Genomic DNA, 18347 nt, shown 5'->3' on the forward strand with positions numbered 1-18347 from the left:
ATTCTTTCGGGTCCAGGGCAGGGGAAAGGCAAGATAAATGATAAACGATTTAACTTGGGAAAAGACACAAATCAGGCGCGATCGAAGAGCGAGTCATTTCTCGGTAGAAACGGATTGCGTCAACGAGCCCGCGTGGACCATGGTCGCGCCGCCGGCCAGCAAGCTTGGACCGTTGCCCTGAAATTAATTCCAAGAGGATAATCAATGAAGATCAGTCTTGTTGGTGTGACAGACGCCACGCTGGACATGGATCGGCATCATAATTCCCGACGGCGAAACATGCCAGACCGAATTCATTCGACTGAACACAAGTCGGGATGCCGCTACGCTGACATCAAGGCAGTTTAGCTGCGTAAAACGTGGGGGCAACAACGAAGAACCTGTTAAACTTAAGCGAATTAAGCTCTTTAGCGTCGTCCAGGGTCCAGTGTTTCTGCGATGGAGTGCTGGATCGGTATGCACTCTGATGGCTGGAAATGCTAAAAGCTCGGCCAGCAGAGTGGACCATCTAGGGGTTGGAGAGCCAAAGAGTGATGATCTTGAAGTAACATGATTGCAGATGCAATGCTACGCCGTGTAGAGATGGATTGGTTGGTGGCTGGGAGGAGGAAGGACGCTTTGTTTTCTCGATGGAGAAACACTCGAGGCGTCATTGATGGCCTCAGGCATCCACACATCGACCAGAGATTACCTAAGCAAAACACACAACACCATTCCGTATCGGGTCTAGCGCCATCTGCTGCACGTGCCGTGTCTTGCTTCTGGGCGGTGTCATTCCCGGTAGGCGGTGAGAAAGGGCAGTGCGGTCTGCCAGTGACTTTTTTTTTAGCGTCGCAGAAAAATGCCTGCGGAGGTCAAGAAAGTCTCTGTGACCAGCTTCATCCACCCCCCTCGCTTTCTCGGACGCCGATAAAGGAGGAGATCTCGTCGACATCATGCCGCGCAAGGCTATTGACTCGCGCATTCCGACGCTCATCAAAAATGGCGTCCAGGAAAAGAAGCGAAGCTTCTTCGTCGTTGTCGGCGATCGCGCAAAGGACGTGATTGTCAATCTGCATTACCTGATGTCCAGCATTGATGTCAAGCAGAACAAGTCGGTGCTATGGGCTTACAAGAAGGATCTGCTGGGATTCACCAGCCACCGCAAGAAGCGGGAAGCCAAGATCAAGAAGGAAGTCAAGAGAGGCATCAGAGAACCCAACTCCGAAGACCCGTTCGAACTGTTCGTCACCCTCAACCAGATCCGATATGTGTACTACAAGGAGACGGAGAAGATTCTCGGAAACACCTACGGAATGTGCATTCTGCAAGACTTCGAAGCCATGACACCGAATCTGCTCGCCCGGACCGTTGAAACCGTCGAAGGTGGTGGAATTGTCTTGTTGCTGCTGAAGAGCATGAACAGCTTGAAGCAACTGTATACGCTGTCGATGGATATTCACTCGAGATACCGCACCGAAGCACACGACGACGTGACCGCGCGCTTCAACGAGCGTTTCATTCTGTCCCTGGGTAGCTGCGACTCCTGCTTGGTGATCGACGATGAGATGAACGTGCTGCCAATTTCTGGAGGAAAAAGTGTGAAGGCGTTGCCGCCCGTTCAGTCGACCGACCCGGACAACACCGGTACCAAGAAGGAATTGAAGGAGATCAAGGAAAGTCTCGCGGAGACTCAGTTGATTGGACCTTTGGTCAACCTGGCCCGCACGGTCGATCAGGCCAAGTCGCTCTTGACGTTTGTCGACGCAATTGCAGAGAAGACCCTGCGGAGTACCGTCGCCCTGACTGCGGCGAGAGGTCGCGGAAAGTCTGCTGCTCTCGGTGTCGCCATCGCAGCCGCCGTCGCCCATGGATACAGCAACATCTTCATCACCTCGCCAAGCCCCGAGAACTTGAAGACCCTGTTTGAGTTTGTTTTCAAGGGATTCGATGCTCTTGGCTACATGGATCACGTCGACTACACCATCCTTCAATCGACCAACCCTGACTTCAACAAGGCCATCGTCAGAGTCAATATCCACCGTCAGCACCGCCAGACCATCCAGTATATCCAGCCCCAGGATGCTCACGTGCTGGGCCAGGCCGAACTTCTGGTTATTGATGAGGCTGCTGCCATCCCGCTGCCTCTTGTCCGTAAATTGATGGGTCCTTACCTCGTGTTCATGGCATCGACTATCAATGGTTATGAGGGAACGGGTCGTTCCCTCTCCTTGAAGTTGATCCAGCAGCTTCGTGAGCAATCGAGAGGTGGCCTCAAGGCCAGTGGCCAGGAGGACATCGACGTCGCTGATCGCGCCACCGGCAAAGCCTCCAAGGACTCTGGCAAGACTTTGGGAGCACGCACCCTGCGAGAGATTACATTGTCGGAGCCCATCCGATATGCGGCCGGAGACTCGGTCGAGAAATGGCTGAACAAGGTCTTGTGTCTTGATGCCACTCTGCCCAAGTCCAAGATGAACACCCAGGGCTGCCCCCACCCGTCGCAGTGCCAGCTTCTCAAGGTCAACCGGGATACCCTGTTCTCATTCCACCCTGTTTCCGAGAAGTTCCTCCAGCAGATGATGGCTCTTTACGTTGCCAGTCATTACAAGAACACCCCCAATGATCTCCAACTTATGAGCGATGCACCGGCCCACCAGCTCTACGTTCTCGTCCCACCAATCAACGAGGATGCCGCCAAGCTCCCCGAACCTCTTGTTGTTATCCAGGTCTCCCTGGAAGGTCGCATCAGCCGACAAAGCGTTCTCAACAGCCTGAGCCGTGGACAGCGTGCGGGAGGTGATCTGATCCCGTGGCTCGTCAGCCAGCAGTATCAAGATGAAGATTTCGCCGGCCTTTCGGGTGCCCGAGTTGTTCGCATCGCAACCAACCCTGAGTATCTGGGCATGGGCTACGGATCGCGGGCCCTTGAGTTGCTCACCGATTTCTACGAGGGCAAGTTCACCGATCTCTCCGAAGAAACCATGGCGACGCAAGAGGAGATGGTCCGGGTGACCGACGAGGAACTGACGAACTCCAACCTTCTGGACGACAATGTCCATGTTCGGGACATCCGATCCATGCCGCCCCTCTTCGCCAAGTTGTCCGAGTGTCGCCCGGATCACCTTGATTATCTCGGTGTCAGCTATGGCCTGACTTCGTCCCTGCACAAGTTCTGGAAGCGCTCCTCTTTCTCCCCCGTCTATCTCCGCCAAACGCCCAACGAACTGACCGGCGAGCACTCGTGCGTGATGCTGCGCACGCTGTCCACGGGCGCCAACGACGCGAGCTGGCTGGGTGCTTTCGCTCGTGACTTCCACAAGCGATTCCTCACGCTGCTGTCGTATCAGTTCCGCGAGTTCCCCGCCATCCTTTCGATGAGCATCTGCGAATCGGCCAATGCCGGCGCCCAGCTCGATTCCATCGCCCCGACGCCGCTGATGAAGTCTACCATTGACACTGCCTTCTCGCCCTTCGATCTCAAGCGTATCGACAGCTACGCCAACAACCTGCTGGACTACCACGTCATCCTCGACATGGTCCCCACTATCGCCGAATACTACTTCTCCGGTCGCATGGACAAGCATGTCAAGCTCAGCGGCATTCAGCAATCCATGCTGCTTGCCATCGGTCTGCAGCGCAAGTCTTTGGACCACCTCGAGAAGGAATTGACTGTGCCCTCGTCGCAGCTCCTGGCCATGTTCCTCAAGACCATGCGCAAGGTGTCCACGCACTTCCGCTCCATCATCGAAGGCGCCGTTGCCGAATCCATGCCCGCCGAGAAAGTCCCCGTCACGCACTCCTCCACCGAAGCCCACGACGAGGTCGCCGACGAGCGATTCAAGCCGCTCGAGCAGGGCCTGGATGACGAGCTCCGCGAAGGCGGTCAGCAGGTGAATGACGAGCTGCGCGAGAAGCAAAGAGCCTTGATCGACGCTTTGCCTTTGGACCAGTAAGCTACCCCCATTTCTTCCTCCATCCCGAGGGAGCGAAAGAGCGAAGGAGCCAGGTTCCTTCTCACGAATGAACAATAACTGATTTCTAGCCTCCAGATACGCAATTGACAACGGCAGTGCCTCGTGGGAAGACGCCGAGAAGCAGATCCGTGGTGGTGGAGCTGCCACCGTTAGCGTCAAGTCGGCGAAGCAGAGCAAGCGCAAGAAGGGTGAATCGGCGCGAGAGATCTACGACCAGGAGGTTGATTCGAAAAGACAGAAGGTCATCAAGAAGGGGACTGAAGGGCGGAAGAAGAACTAGATGATCTTTGTTGTTCGCATATGAAAAAGTCAAGACAAGAGCAAGCGTGTTGGGTTTGCATATTGTTAAGATGGTGTTATCTGGTTGTTTGGGTTCGATATGAAAGATTTTCTCAACTGGACTCGTCCGGTGACGTTCTACGTGCTATTGTATATAGAGAAAAGTCTCTTAATCTGATTTATGTCTGGTAATTGCGGGTTGAAGAGTATAAGCATTGACTGCCTTAGTGAATGGTCATCGCCCAGTATATCCAGCTCGGACGAGAGTTTGTAGAGTTTCTTCAGCTGGCCAGCACTCCGTATGCCAGTGCGATCCAGGCTGGATTGGCGATGACTGCGGACGACTCGATCTCGCGCCGGCCACACGCTGGACAGGCTACAACCACACCAACGCCACGCAGGCAGAGCACTGGGCTTCCATACGGGAACTCGTCCTGGGGAGGCACCATCATGCAAGATCCGACCGACCGCGGCCTGTTCCATCTGTTCACCTCCCAGTTCAACCACGGCTGCGGCCTCTCAGGCTGGAGACCGCACTCGTTCATCATCAGGGCCGAGGATATCGCGGCCTTCAAGGCTCCCACCTAGGACGGGGAGTACAATCTCGCGCACTAGCAGCGATGGAACACGTCCGAATGGAGCCCGACTTGGACGGAGGATACGTTTCTGTGGCGGGATAAACGCGGCCACTGGCACGCGCTGGCGCACTGGTTGATTGATCTGGTGGAACGGGATGGGCAGCAGTGGCCTCGCGTGGGTGCGCATATGTTTGCTCGCAACCTCACCGGCCCCTGGCACTTTACTTTGCACGAGGCGTTTAATTCATCTGTGGCATATACCGATGGGACGGTGGAGCTCTACAAACGTCGGGAGCGGCCGAAGCTGTACTTTAGTGATGATGGCTTGTTGGCTCCATTGTATCTCATCACGGGGGTCCAGGAGATGAATGCTACTGGGCCGAGCTTTAATCATGTTCAGCCTGTTGGAAGTAAGTGGCAGGAATATGAACGGGGGCTGGGATTCTGATGTTGCCTTAAATCTTACTATCCATCCAGCCTGCTATATACTACCGAGTAGTGTTTGTGAGAAAAAATCGCATTTACTATTCACTTGATCAGTCTACAATCAGTGTAACCAAGCAACTTCTGTTTATACACAGGGAGATCCCTACGTAAAAATGGTGAATAATGCCTTCGATAAATGTACCACACCGACTTGTGCGTCACGTCTCCCAGGAGACGCAAGGCTTCCTGGATATTCTTCGGCGTTGTACGATCTTAGACACGTCACGCATCTCGCAGCTGCCGATCACCCAGGAGACTTATGGCTAAATGTCGGTCTATTTCCAGCGGTGTCTCGCTAGCCCGTTTATTTATTTTATTCATCTAATATTTATTTCTGGACCCATGTATGACGACTCCTCGACCTCGGATCCGTCGATGGAATCGGTCCGCAACCGACATCCCAACGACGCCGACCCAGAAATCGAATGTGTCCACTTATTGGATACAAATAGACCAGGGTCTGTCCCTGCCAAAGGCCTAAAGATTCAGGAAGACTCCTGTGCTCAGGGAGAGACCAGACACAAACAAGGAAATTACCCGGTTGCACCGTTACCGTGCCCAAATCGGTCATAAAGAGCTGGATATCCACCCCCAAGAAACTAACCCTATCGCAGTACGTGGACAGCTCCTCATACGTGCATGGGAAGATTAAGCTCAAGAGCTGATGGGGAGAGTCACTTCCTCGAGCTTTCACTGACTCGATTCAGTAGAGCTCCGATAGAAAGGCAAGCGTGCGGTTGATTCCCGAAGTACTAGTCGCTTCTATGAATTGCTGCTCGGAATGAACTTGGGTCTTTGTCTTCCTCGTGCCCGAGTGTGGACTCTTAGCCTATTTTGCAGTCTTTGAGTCCAGCAACTCGGTGTATACATGGCCGATGGGAGCTCTCTTTTGAGGCGCAAGTATGTTGAGCTGGCGGCTTCGAGCCACCCGCTGCCGGGACTGTATATCTTTGGGTGTTTGGCTGGACGGTATACAGTTAGAGTAAATGCCCAGGTGTTTTTTGTCCGCACTAAGTGTTCCCCCATCGTGATCTGGCTCGAACAATGCACCTTGCCAACTCCGTCTTCTATCTGACTCTCGCGGTCCCTTGGCTAGGAGCTGCAGCGTACCTAAACAGCACCGAAACCTACGGGGGCAGCTCGATAGAAGAGCTGGCGGCAGATGCAGCCCAGAAGACTAATCCACAATAGAAGACCGAGTTCTGCGACAGCATTGCGCAGCATGTACCAAACTATGTCACCAGTTCCAGGCGTACAACGTTCAGAGGTCGTGTAAATCTACCCGATGGTGCTCAGAGGCCAATTGCAATCCTATCAGAGAACAACTCCTACTTCCAAAATAACGTTCGGAATCCAGACTCTTTCCAATACTGGGCCGAGATTGACCCCGACACCGGAGAGTTTGCTATGCCCAGGGTGGTACTGGGGATGAGTTCTTGAGTCCTGGCTTTGTGAGTCTATGGTTGATCTGTTACTGGAGGTTGATAGCACTAATGACAGGATAGGTGTTCGATGCTATCGAGCTTTTCTACTGATGTGCGATTTATAATCGTTTATGGAGCGGCAGCGTCTCTGAATATGTAGACCAACGGATGCGAGCCTCTAGAGTTGATATGGTGATTTGATTTGGATATTTTGGCTCTTTATCGCAGTGGAGGCCATGGGATTTCCCTGGAAATATTAATTTAGAGACAAACACCAGGGACATTTACCTGGACAGCTTTTCCTTCTCTAATTAATACTTAATACACTCTACAAATATCGTTTACCTACCTGCTTCTCCGCGTAGCCCATGATAGGCAACATGAAATAAAATCTGTATGTATACTGATCCTATTGATGCGTCATATTGAAGAATTCAATTCGTAGTCAGGTAAATCTCCCCTTCACTTCGCTTATAATACTGACTGATGCGAGGTACACCCTGATGCAATGATATAAACTAACAAATAACTCCGGCTAATCGCCTTGGCTGATATACAAAAGCAATGTGAGTCCCGGGCACAACCTACAGTTCATCGTGTTCCTCGGCCTTTTCATCCTCGCTCTTAACAATACCTTCGGGCAACTTGCTCTTGGATCCCTCACCCAGTTTGATGGCGTCAATCCAGGCCTCTACGCGTGCCAGCTCGTAGTCCGCACTCTCCGAGGGGTCGTACTGTCTCCACCAGCCTCTACGCCCGTTGATGACAATGACCTCAACCGACTTGCCATCCTGAGACAACTCAAGCCCAGTACGCAAAGATTTAGCGCCCTCGTTGCTGGCCGGGACGCTGTAGAATGGGAAGAGTTTGCTTTTCCGCTGCACATGCCTGTGCGCGATTTCAGACAGGCTAGTCAGAGCCTTCTTGGTAGACTCGGGAAGCTCGGCATCGAACTCGGGGAGAAGTGCCAGAACACAAGTACCTGACTTAGGCAACAAGCAAGCAGACTCCAATGCATCGACGGTGGCAAGCTCATCGATGGCAGGTGCCTGAGGCGAGGCCTTCGCGGGCTGGGACTCCTGAGCCTCATCAGGAACAGCCTCCGGCTCCGAAGCCTCGGTGGGCTTGGTCTTTTCGGCCTGAGTCTTGGACTTGGAAGACTTGGATGATTTACCAGCCTTGGGAGCTGGGTCCGGGTTAGGAGTCGCGACTTGGCTGAGAAATTCAACCAGTGGACCCTTCTTCAGTTCGCCGTCGTAAACAATGGGGTTCTTTTCGCTTCCAGGGACAAGGACGACGGCAGGGAAATTTTCAATGCCAAATTTCTCTACCGCTTCAGCCTGATTATTGCGGACCTGGGCCACATCGACGGATCCAAGGAATTCAATAGCGACAGAGCGGATCAAAGGGCTTGTTGTCCCCTTTTCAGTGAACAGGATAGCCTTCGGAGCCTCCTTGTCCTTGGACAACCACGACTCCAGGTCTTTGTCCGTCACCTTCTTCACATGGTTCGGGATCTTCTCCACCACCGCATTGACAATGGCTTTGGCACTTCGCGCACCCTGGTAATCCTCCACTCTGGGCTTGCCAGGTTTCTTCCCCGGGACCACAACCTTGAGCGTTGGGAAGCCCTGCACACCCATGCGGCCGCACAAAGGCTTGTTGTCATCCTCGTCACAGTTTATGGCGGCGACCTTGGCCAATCCGTCCAGGTTTTTCGCTGCCTTCTCATAAGCGGGTTTCAAGTTCTGGCAGTGACCACACCAGGGGGCGTAGAATCTATCGCGATGGGGATATTTATTTAGAGACTGGCAGTCAAGAGGGCAAGGGAACGACGGGCTTACTCTAGGATCTAAGAAGCGGGGTTAGCTTCATCTTCTGCACTGGTAGCTTGCAATCAATTATCTTACCGATGTGTAGTTCGAGTTGGCAATCAGCTGGTCATAGTTCTTGTTGTTGACTTGCAGCACCGGAGACTTCTTGGTGTACAGTCCATCGGCGTTGGCTGGGAGCGCCGCCAGAAGCGACGCGACGAGAAGAAGCGCGGAACTCGGTTGCAGGATCATGGTGGAATTGAATCAGTGCGTTTGCTTCGAGATAGAAAGGAATGGAGAAGCGACGCAGGACTGCTGCCGGAGAGAAGAAAGGACAACGTGAGACGGTCGGCGAGGGAATGCGCAAGGTGTCCTGACGCTCTTGGCATGTGACCCTGCGGCATGATGCAACTTCCGTTTCTTGTTTGTCCTCCCGCATTCCTGCATCTCATCTCATCCACGGAAAGCGCTGGCTACTCCCCCCCCCCCCCCCCCCCCCCCAATGCTGGTCGCATCGGAAACAATGAGCGGTAATCATAGCTCTTGGTGTCCTGCTTGTCCTGCTTATCCTTCTTGTTCCTGAACCATCAACCGCCAGCTCCTGGAACCCCACATTCACCATGTCAGTGGAGACTGCAACTGCAGTTGGAATGCCAGGGATTCAAGACCCCGGACGGCTGGGCATGGCCCAACTGCCCCGGGAAATCTTTTGGATGGTCCTGCACCTTCTTCGCCCCAGGGACATTGTTCGTTGCCGTCTAGTGTCGCAGTCATGGAATGTGGCGTTCGGAGACCCCGCAAATCTGATTCCTTTGCTGAAGGAGTATTTCCCACTAGCCAAAGAGGTCAGGGCACTGCACGAAAAGGGCAGATCGAGCCCAACCCTCAAGACGGCAGAGGATAATAACTACTGGCGCAGTCTCTTCGATCGGATTGCTGCGAGATATGACCACCTGCGCCGCGGTAAAGCTCGGTCGGTGCAGAAATATGGGCTCTGCGGTGATTTCGGTAGCTCCGGCGAGAGGGAATGGTTTCCCGTGCAGCCGTGGGATATCCACGCCAGCCATCTGATGCAGCGTGTCGACTGTCCCTTCTCGGAATCCTTCTGGACGTACGAGGATGGTCTGGTGGTCTATCCCAGCGCGCATCACTCAGCCCTGGTTCTCCTGGACCTGGAGAGCGATCGGAAATTCATGGTTCCGTTCATGATCACCGGCAAGGTCATGCGTAGGATTCGGTTGCAAAAGAGACTCCTCGTTGTCGAGTGGGCGGAACCCAAGGCCTTTCACTGGTTGAATGACAGTGACGGAGTACACCGCCATTTTGCTTCATCCTTTGATGTCAACAAGACATCGAGCGGCTGGTCTGTCACTTTTCGGAACGAATGGAAGATCATGTTCCTCGGCCACCCGTTGAGCGAGAGGGACAGGTTCTATTCCTCCCACAGCCAAACACATTACGCAATCTACATCTGGCAACCCAATCGCAGCTTATACACTGCGGATGAGGATGCTCCGATTGAATCGCTGTCCGTTTGGGACATTTCCAAACCGTCGAGCTATAGACCATCTCTAGATCCTTTTGGGCGTTTGCGACAGGACGGGGAAGATGAGAGCCCCTCTATCATCTCCCGGTTTGGATTTAGGGAGTTGGGGTTTCATTCTGTTAGGCAGCGGGGGCTGCCTGGCATGCAATCTCTAAACATAAGCGACGACGATCAGTCGATAGAGATTGTGGAAAACATTTGCACGGGCCCGATGGACCGGCTCGTTGGGCCAGCCGAATGGACTTCGCAAGTGCAAGTCACCAGTCTTCCCATCATTGGGAACGGGCCCTGTTGGAGGCGCTGTGGCGACCCGGCGCTGCCTCCTTATCGCGGAAACAGCAGTCTACAGACCAAGCCGCTCACATTTGCGGTCTGTGACGAGCCTTGGTACGCCATTGTTTCCGAGGTACTTGATGAGGAAGCACAGGTTGGCTTTTGCCTCCATCTGTCGCCGATTACGTGGCCATTTAATCTAAAGATGTTTTTAACCATTCGGACGCCGACATCTACCCTTACCCTGAAGCAGGACCAGGTCTTCGAGCTTGTGGGTAGGGGCAAGATCCACGGAAACGAACACTATTTGGTCGGAGAGAATGGAAATCGCGAGCTTGTTATCTACAGGTTTGATCGATAAGCTGTCTCGTCATGCTGTAACGATTGTCACGCCAGAAAGCGCTACGATGCATTTCTTCTGAACAACGGCATAAATGCACCTCATGAAGGAACTTACATTGTGTATAGCGAGTTACCATATCACAAATTCTTATGTATTCTATGCATCTACCAATGTTGGGTCATTTTCATTTGGTTGAGCCTATTCCTTTCTTTGGCATATTGAAGACAGCGCCACTTGATATACGGCCCAAAACAAGCATTCTCTCTAGCAGTAACATTTCACATAATATTCCTCCCATTCCATCCATTATCCCCCGGCGGGACAAAGGACGCATGGCAAACGCCGAGGGCTGGGCAATAAGCAGAACTCGTATTAATTGGCGCTGCTGGTCTCGACTCCTCATATCCAAGCCTTGGCAGAGGATGATATGCTGACTGCCTTTACTGTTTCTACCTTAGTTCCTCCCTGTCAGCCACCTCCAGACTACCCCGGAGTCATACCCAGTGCTTTGCAACCAGATTAGCCGGTCATTCAACCGAATCATATCCGGCTGGTCTTGTATGAGCCAATTGGTGGTATGGAAATCGATTACAGACACAGCGCTACAAGCTGTCACCCCACAAGCCACTACTGCGCTATGGCTTGATCTAATCATGTCTGAGCACGCATCGTTACTACCGAATACGCGTGTAGCTGCGGGATAAAGTCAAATACTAGCATCCTAAGCTACATCATGCGGAAGAATTGAATAGCCAAAATGGAGCCGCCGTCTTTATATGAAAACTTTTGATCCTCCCTTGTGTGTTTCCATTCTTATGCTGTTTGGATTTTGTCATCACTCTTCCTTTTCTATGGTCTTTTTCTTGTGAGAAGCATTGACCATATACCTGGAAATCCCTTGACAGGAATCCCGCAAGATGGGCGGCGCCGATACCTCGGCGGCAATGGATGCCGCGGCGCAAATTCGCAAAGCAACCCTTCGAAGCCCCTCAGGCTTCGCAGGCCTGGTACAAAATCGCAAAGTCTTTGGTGTCGCTATGTTTGCTTGTCTTGGAGGGTAAAATCGAAGATCCGTGTCGTTGCATGCCTTAATGCTAACTGGATGGTAGTCTTCTCTACGGATACAACCAGGTAGGCGAAGCACTCTAATCTGGTGAATCGCGGCTAATAAAGAATAAAAGGGTGTATTTTCTGGTGTCTGTGAGTTACTCGCGCTGGTATATACGACCTCGTTCAGAGCTTATAATTTTCTTCCTTAGTGGTGATGTACTCTTTCGAAGAACACGTACAGTTTCCTCAAGTCCCGATTGTCGCGCCCTATCTGACCAGCTTCTTTAGATGGGGGAAGCAGTTACGAATGAAACCAAAAAAGGGTGGCTGACAGGTACAGTACGGAAGGACTTCTCATCTGCAAGATACTAAAGACATGGAATAGCTATCCTTGAACTGGGTGCCTGGTTCGGCGCCCTGTATTCCGGTATCCTCTGCGAACGAATCTCGCGCAAGAACACGATCCTTTTGAACGTCGGCATATTCTGCATCGGAGTCGTGGTTCAGACAACCGCGGCTACAAATAACGGAAGTTCTTCAAATATTTTAGGAGGTCGGTTTATCACGGGTATGGGGGTCGGAAGGTATGCCAGGCTCTTGATGGCGAGTTTGGTGGTTTCACCGGCTGATTGCGATATTCAGTTTATCAATGAGTGTCCCTATGTACAATGCAGAGGTATAATAACTCTTTTCAATATTCTGATGGTCACGGCTAAAGTTCAGAAGATTGCACCGCCGGAAGTACGAGGGTCTTTAGTGGCCTTGCAGCAACTTGCCATCACTTTCGGAATCATGGTACGTGCTATCGCGTTTCCATTATAAGACAGTCTGACAGATTGATTCGGGGACAGGTTTCTTTCTGGTACGATATTCGACCTTCTCGTTTCTGTGACAACTCAATGACAATATCAGGATCAATTACGGAACAAACCATATCGGGGGCACTGGGCCTGGCCAGAAAGATGCCGCATGGCTTTTGCCTCTGGCCCTGCAACTCGTGCCAGCCGCCATCCTTGGTATCGGAATGATCTTTATGCCATTCTCCCCTCGATGGCTCGTCCACCACGATAGGGAAGAAGAGGCGAAGAAAGTCCTCACTAGCCTGCGTGGTCTACCCGAAGACGATCCAATCCTGCAGATGGAGTTCCTTGAGATTAAAGCCCAGAGTCTCTTTGAAAAGCGGACCGAGAAGGAAAAGTTTCCCCATCTGGAGAGAACTAATACCTGGAGCTATATCAAGTTGGAGGCTGCGGGATTTGCAAGCCTGTTCACGAGCTGGCCTATGTTTAGACGTGTGATGGTAGCAACCGGTATGCATGGCTTAGGCTATTGAATTCTTTTCTGTTTAATCTTTTGCTGACCATTCTCATAGTCACCATGACATTTCAGGTATATTCTTTCTGCTCTTGTTCAACGTTTGTGGCCTTTAAACTGATGGGTGAATATCTAGCAATGGACAGGAGTCAACGCGGTCTTATACTATGCTCCATCTATCTTTGCACAATTGGGCATGAGCAACAACACAACCTCGCTCCTAGCCACCGGAGTCGTCGGCGTCGCTATGTTCATCGCAACGGTAAGACAAAGACAAGACACCATTAAAGAACCCACCCCCCAATTCCTTCAGAGAAAAGACCTGTTAACTAAGATGAACAAAGATCCCCGCCGTTATCTGGATCGATAAACTCGGCCGCAAACCCGTCCTGATTACCGGCGCCATCGGCATGGCATCCTGCCACTTCATCATCGCCGGCATCTTCGGCCAGAATGAGAACCAGTGGGATTCGCATAAAGCGGCCGGCTGGGCCGCTGTCGCCATGGTCTGGCTGTTTGTCGTCCACTTCGGTTACTCCTGGGGTATTTCAAGCCTTTCGATATAGAATACAGGGCAAAAGTGACTAACGAGGACTTATAGGCCCCTGTGCATGGATCATCATCGCTGAGATCTGGCCCTTGAGTGCTCGGGCGAAAGGAACGGCGTTAGGCGCCTCTGCTAGTGAGTGTCCAGCACTCTGCTCTACCTAGATAAACCCCTCTTCCTTAGCAAAAAGGTAAATGCCGTGGGATCAGTCTAACGTGTATCCTCCACCCCCAGACTGGATGAACAACTTCATAGTCGGCCAAGTCACCCCCGACATGCTCTCGGGCATCACCTACGGCACGTACATCTTCTTCGGGCTGATCACCTTCCTCGGGGCACTGTTCATCGCGTTCCTCGTCCCGGAGACAAAGCAGCTCTCGCTGGAGGAAATGGACGTCATCTTTGGATCCGAGGGCACCGCCGTCTCGGACTATGAGCGTCAGGCGGAGATCTCGCGCGAGATTGGTCTGGATGATGCTTTAGCGCGGTTGGCGAATTCAGATAGGAATGTTGATGCGGCGGAGGTGAGGCTTGGTGAGATGAAGGCTTAGGTTGTTTTTCTATGGGTGTTTTGCTGGTGGGTAGGATGGTTCGAGGTCTTTGTTTGGGGATGAAGTTCGTTTTAATTGCAGGTTCAGATAGGCTACGCTACTTCATTTATGACGTGCTTTTTTCCTTTAATGGTATTTACCTTTCATGAAACATAATCCAGTCTGTCCCTTTCTCTTCCATACACGTGTTGTCAAAAAAAGAAAAGAAAGGAAAGGAAAGGGAAAAGAATCAAGTAACTTGCCGTCCTGAACAAATCAGCATTAAATACCAATGCAATATTGACATCATGCTGTAACCAATCAACACCCAGTTTCTCTCCTCCATGAACAAAAAGAATCACGGTAGTCATCGCCTTTGTTTCATCCCAAAACCTCAGCACCGGAACTTGCAGACCACGCATGCCTTGAGACCGCAGCCAGGACAGGTCAGCGTGTAGATGGGCTTCCATCGATGACAAACCTCGCACTCGTCCCGTCCATACTCCTTGGTCCAGTATCCGAGATGCTCGCAGGTGTCTGATTTATCGGGCTGGGAGCGACTGTTGCCTTCGGACTCGGCTTCCGAGAACCCCAGACGGAGATTCTCCAGCCAGCCACAGAATGTCTCCATCACGATGCCTCGCAGCTCGCTGTGCATGTCGGCTCGTGTGTACAGGCCGCTTGGATGATTAAGCTTGGACTCGAACAGCGGCAGGAAGGGACGGAGGTGGGAGTGTAGATCGGACTCGACTCTGATGTAGTTGTCTTCCGCAGCAGTGGGCTCCTGACCGAGACTGGAGAAGGTGGCTTCGCCTTTGACTGACCTGGTGCTCTCGCTGAAGGAATAGTAGAATGAATCGTCCTCCGAGTGGTCTTCTTTGCCGGTTTCATAGTGCGAATCAGAGAGTTTGTTTTCGCTGAACGGGCTGGTGTTGTCTCTGCTCCGGTAGACAGGGTTGTATTCAGTGGCAGTCCGTTGGGTGGATTGGTCGGAGAATGCTTCGTCGTCGTCGTCGTCGTCGTCGTCATGTTCACCCTCTTTGAAATTGAGCAGATCTTCTTCGGGGTTTTCATCCTCGGCAGGTCCCTCATAATATCTCGAGTAGCTGCTGTAGTTGTAATACTCTCCCTCTTCAGAATATTCGTCTTCGTATCCCGATTCTCCGTCGTCAGAGTACATGAAGTCAGCCGAACGAGCCTCCTCATCATCACAGCCCCCCAGGGAATCGGGCCCCTCCGCCATCAGCTCCTCATCCCTTATCACTCTCGCCTTCATGGCCATCCTACGTCTCGCCTCCTTCAGCACCTCATCCTCAGCTCTCTGCTTCGCCTCTCGAAGCTCCTGCTCCTCTTGCATTCTCACCTCCGCGTCGAACTTCATCTCGTTCTTCACGCGCTCCTTTTCTTCCTGGGCCTCCTGAGAGTTCGGATTCATGTGCACGCTGTTGCCGTAGCTATACATGTATCGCTCGTTGGCGGTCCGCGGGCCAAACCACATGGGACTGTGGGATCTCCAGCCGGTGTAGGAGGCATCAAACTCGAAGTGTTCTTCGACGAAGACGCGCTTGATACGCGAGAGCTCCTGGTCGTGCTTCATGCGGCGGAACGGGTCACGCAGGATCTCGACGGCTTCTTGGATCTGTTGCATTGTGCCGTAAGTACCATGGGATGGTGGGGTGGTTGATATCTCGAATCGTCGGAATATATTGCGAAGAGAATAGGAGGAAAGAGGAGGATGAGACGGGGATGAATGGATTCAAATAAAGATCATGGTGATGATAAGGGTGAGGAAAAGGCGTACTTACTTTCTGGAACTCGTCGCTCGAGACATCGTTCCCACCTGCCTTGTCGGGGTGGTACTTCAGGGCTAATTTCTTGTACGCGCTGTTGATATCCTTTGTGCTTGCGTTTGCATCAATGCCGAGGGTTTCGTAGCAGTCTTGGATTGGTTTTCTGAATGGCATAGTCATGGTGGTAATGACAGAGATATGGTCGTCTCTGTTTGGATGGTTGGGCGGGGGTTGGACGGGGAGCAAACGGATTGTTGTTTGATGTTGCAGATACCGGTGTCTGGCTGAAATTCAAACCTGGAGGAGGGGATTGGGAGGAAGGGAACTAGTTGAAGAAGAAAGTGGAAGGGAAAGAAAAGAAGAGCTGGAGGGTGCCATTGTTGATTCCCAATTGGGTAATCGTTTTGATCACTGGTTGCTGGTCAACGGGCTCGTACGCTCATAGGAAGTGCCGTGAAGTTGAGCACTGCAAGGTAATAAAAGGACCACCTAGACATAGTGAATAGATCCGGATCAGAACTTTAATCAATGCAGTGAAGCGCCTGCTGCTTCAGTGGATTGTGAATTGATATCTGTGACCATGATAACAAAAAGAACAAGCCGGCATACAACATTCAACATTGTCCATTACTTGGATCTCAAAAAAGAAAAACTGAGACAAAGAAAAATATAGAGACTGATTTACAGGCTGATGGTAATCTAGGTATTTAAAAGTAAGTCTACACAGATGGTGACTCCTTCCCACAAAAGCATCGAAACTGCTTTTACATGTCCGCACTGGCGGTGGCACCGGTGATAATCTCAACCAGCTCACCGGTAATGGCGGCTTGACGCTGACGGTTGTACAGAATCTGGAACCTGATGAAAGGGTTAGACCTTGGTAATGATAGTTTGGAGTGAAGGGCTTACTTGTTGATCATCTCTCCGGCGTTCTTGGAGGCGTTCTGTATTAGAAAGACAAACAAAGGTTAGTCGGGAGCTCTCTCCGTCAAAATCAAAACATGGATACTTGCCTCCATAGCGTTACGACGAGCCTATTAATAGGTTAGTGATCTGCATTCTATCTCACTTGAACTTAGGGCGATGTCAAACTTACCGAAATCTCACAAGCGTGGCCCTCAGCCATAGCCCAGAACAGGTTGTTGGCGAGAGAGTACTCGCGGAGGTTGGTCAAGGCCTGGTCGTCAACCTCGAAAGCAGAGATGTTGGCTGTTGTTGATGTTTAGTATCCACAGTGTCCAATGATATCATACCATGCAGAAACTAACCGGAGTTGGTGATGGCCTCCTCGGAGTAGGCCTCAACGGTAGCGGGCTCGTAGCTCTGAGCGTTGACGAAGTGGTTGTAGATGATCTTCACGCTAGCGTAGTCGGTGGGCAGCAGAGCGATCTGGTCGGCAACGGCCTGGGCATCCGCGAAGGTAGGGATGTCCTTGCAGACGTTGGCGAAGCTGAGAACCAGCTCGTTGGCGTTGGTACGGGACAGCTGGGCCTTGGCCTTCTCGCCGAGAACGACGATGTCGGAGTTGGGGTACTCCTGGAGGATACGACGGGTGGCCTTGCTCAGACCGGAGTGGATACCACCGCAAAGACCCTTGTCGGAGCTGGCGACGACGAGCAAAGTCTTCTTGTCCTCAAGCGCCTTGGTCTCGGCCTTCTCGAAAACGGTGTTGGAGGTCTGACCGTAGTTCCGGGAGTCGCCCATGGCCTTCTGGGCACGGGTAAGACGGGTCGAGGCAATGACCTTCATGGTGTTGGTGATCTTTTCGATGTTCTTGATGGACTTGAGACGGCCCTCGATTTCACGCAGAGTCGCGAAGTTGGCGGCATTGGGAGGCGCAGTGCTTCGAGAAAATTAGCAATTGAGCGTTCCACTCCTTCCAGGCCTGGGTTATGGATTGAGAAGCTTTGTGGATGTCGCGTGGTCGAGCTGGCTGGTCTGTGTGGGAGAGGGAGGGTGGAAAAGGCGATATCCGGTGTGGACGGTGACGACCGGAGGATCACGAACTTACCGGGTCACAGCAGCACTGCCGGCCCTCACGGCCGGACGAACAGCACGAGAGAACATAGTGAGGTTGAACCGGAAGGTCGGGGGAAGGTAAGAGGGAAAAAATAGCGGTATTATAGCGGGAGAGGGGAGGGGGGCCGCGGCAAACACTCGGTGCTCTGCTCTACGAAGAGAAGACAGACGTTGAGTTCGAACTCTCCTGTTTCTGTTCTTCCGACTCCCGGCTGCACGGGATTCCTGGCCGCGCTAGTCCCGATCGAGTCGGTCTTGGCTCCGGCCGTCCGCAGCCGCCACTGGCGCAACACAAGCGAATGACGCCCTCAGGCCGAAATTCCCCGGCCACCTCCTCCAGGCATGCAGGCAGCCACCGGGAAATGAAAAAAACCAAAACGAAAAAAAGAAAAAAAAAA

At 52.2% G+C, this 18347-nt stretch overlaps 8 protein-coding genes across 8 annotated transcripts; 5 read left to right on the forward strand and 3 right to left on the reverse strand.

Moving 5' to 3' along the window:
* The first annotated feature begins 873 nt into the window (after positions 1-873).
* P170DRAFT_416050 (ribosome biosynthesis protein KRE33) lies at positions 874-4433 on the forward strand. Its single transcript, XM_024847098.1, has 2 exons — positions 874-3931; positions 4032-4433. Exons 1-2 carry the CDS (start codon positions 936-938, stop codon positions 4234-4236), a joined length of 3201 nt encoding a protein of 1066 aa, XP_024700410.1. The 5' UTR covers positions 874-935; the 3' UTR covers positions 4237-4433.
* Positions 4434-4466: 33 nt separating this feature from the next.
* P170DRAFT_479636 (uncharacterized protein) lies at positions 4467-4823 on the forward strand (the record flags this gene model as incomplete). The annotated part of the gene is made up of 1 exon (XM_024853701.1): positions 4467-4823. The coding sequence occupies one exon, from the start codon at positions 4467-4469 to the stop codon at positions 4821-4823; it is 357 nt and encodes a 118-aa protein (XP_024700411.1).
* A 177-nt stretch (positions 4824-5000) lies between these two features.
* Positions 5001-6834, forward strand: P170DRAFT_479637 (uncharacterized protein; the record flags this gene model as incomplete). Its single annotated transcript, XM_024853702.1, has 3 exons — positions 5001-5216; positions 6491-6718; positions 6805-6834. 3 exons carry the CDS (start codon positions 5001-5003, stop codon positions 6832-6834), a joined length of 474 nt encoding a protein of 157 aa, XP_024700412.1.
* A 333-nt stretch (positions 6835-7167) lies between these two features.
* On the reverse strand, positions 7168-8916 carry P170DRAFT_440245 (putative disulfide isomerase). The gene is made up of 3 exons (XM_024850034.1): positions 8634-8916; positions 8568-8575; positions 7168-8502 (listed from the first exon to the last, which is right to left on the reverse strand). The coding sequence occupies exons 1-3, from the start codon at positions 8787-8789 to the stop codon at positions 7308-7310; spliced, it is 1359 nt and encodes a 452-aa protein (XP_024700413.1). The 5' UTR covers positions 8790-8916; the 3' UTR covers positions 7168-7307.
* Positions 8917-9015: 99 nt separating this feature from the next.
* P170DRAFT_440246 (F-box protein) lies at positions 9016-10972 on the forward strand. The gene has a single exon (XM_024850035.1). The coding sequence runs from the start codon at positions 9188-9190 to the stop codon at positions 10715-10717; it is 1530 nt and encodes a 509-aa protein (XP_024700414.1). The 5' UTR covers positions 9016-9187; the 3' UTR covers positions 10718-10972.
* A 647-nt stretch (positions 10973-11619) lies between these two features.
* On the forward strand, positions 11620-14196 carry P170DRAFT_391688 (sugar porter family MFS transporter). The gene is made up of 15 exons (XM_024845947.1): positions 11620-11756; positions 11809-11830; positions 11881-11899; positions 11959-11984; positions 12038-12083; positions 12135-12333; positions 12392-12425; positions 12476-12544; positions 12585-12637; positions 12662-13059; positions 13122-13138; positions 13200-13325; positions 13408-13606; positions 13665-13745; positions 13845-14196. Exons 1-15 carry the CDS (start codon positions 11644-11646, stop codon positions 14159-14161), a joined length of 1719 nt encoding a protein of 572 aa, XP_024700415.1. The 5' UTR covers positions 11620-11643; the 3' UTR covers positions 14162-14196.
* A 208-nt stretch (positions 14197-14404) lies between these two features.
* P170DRAFT_513167 (DnaJ domain protein) lies at positions 14405-16110 on the reverse strand (the record flags this gene model as incomplete). The annotated part of the gene is made up of 2 exons (XM_024855074.1): positions 14405-15779; positions 15946-16110. The coding sequence occupies 2 exons, from the start codon at positions 16108-16110 to the stop codon at positions 14535-14537; spliced, it is 1410 nt and encodes a 469-aa protein (XP_024700416.1). The 3' UTR covers positions 14405-14534.
* Positions 16111-16689: 579 nt separating this feature from the next.
* P170DRAFT_440248 (F1F0 ATP synthase subunit gamma) lies at positions 16690-18070 on the reverse strand. Its single transcript, XM_024850036.1, has 6 exons — positions 17942-18070; positions 17199-17773; positions 17027-17139; positions 16944-16964; positions 16840-16874; positions 16690-16788 (listed from the first exon to the last, which is right to left on the reverse strand). Exons 1-6 carry the CDS (start codon positions 17995-17997, stop codon positions 16695-16697), a joined length of 894 nt encoding a protein of 297 aa, XP_024700417.1. The 5' UTR covers positions 17998-18070; the 3' UTR covers positions 16690-16694.
* Between the last annotated feature and the right edge of the window lie 277 nt (positions 18071-18347).

The sequence above is a fragment of the Aspergillus steynii genome, assembly GCF_002849105.1.
Source record: "Aspergillus steynii IBT 23096 chromosome Unknown P170scaffold_8, whole genome shotgun sequence".
Taxonomy (NCBI): domain Eukaryota; kingdom Fungi; phylum Ascomycota; class Eurotiomycetes; order Eurotiales; family Aspergillaceae; genus Aspergillus; species Aspergillus steynii.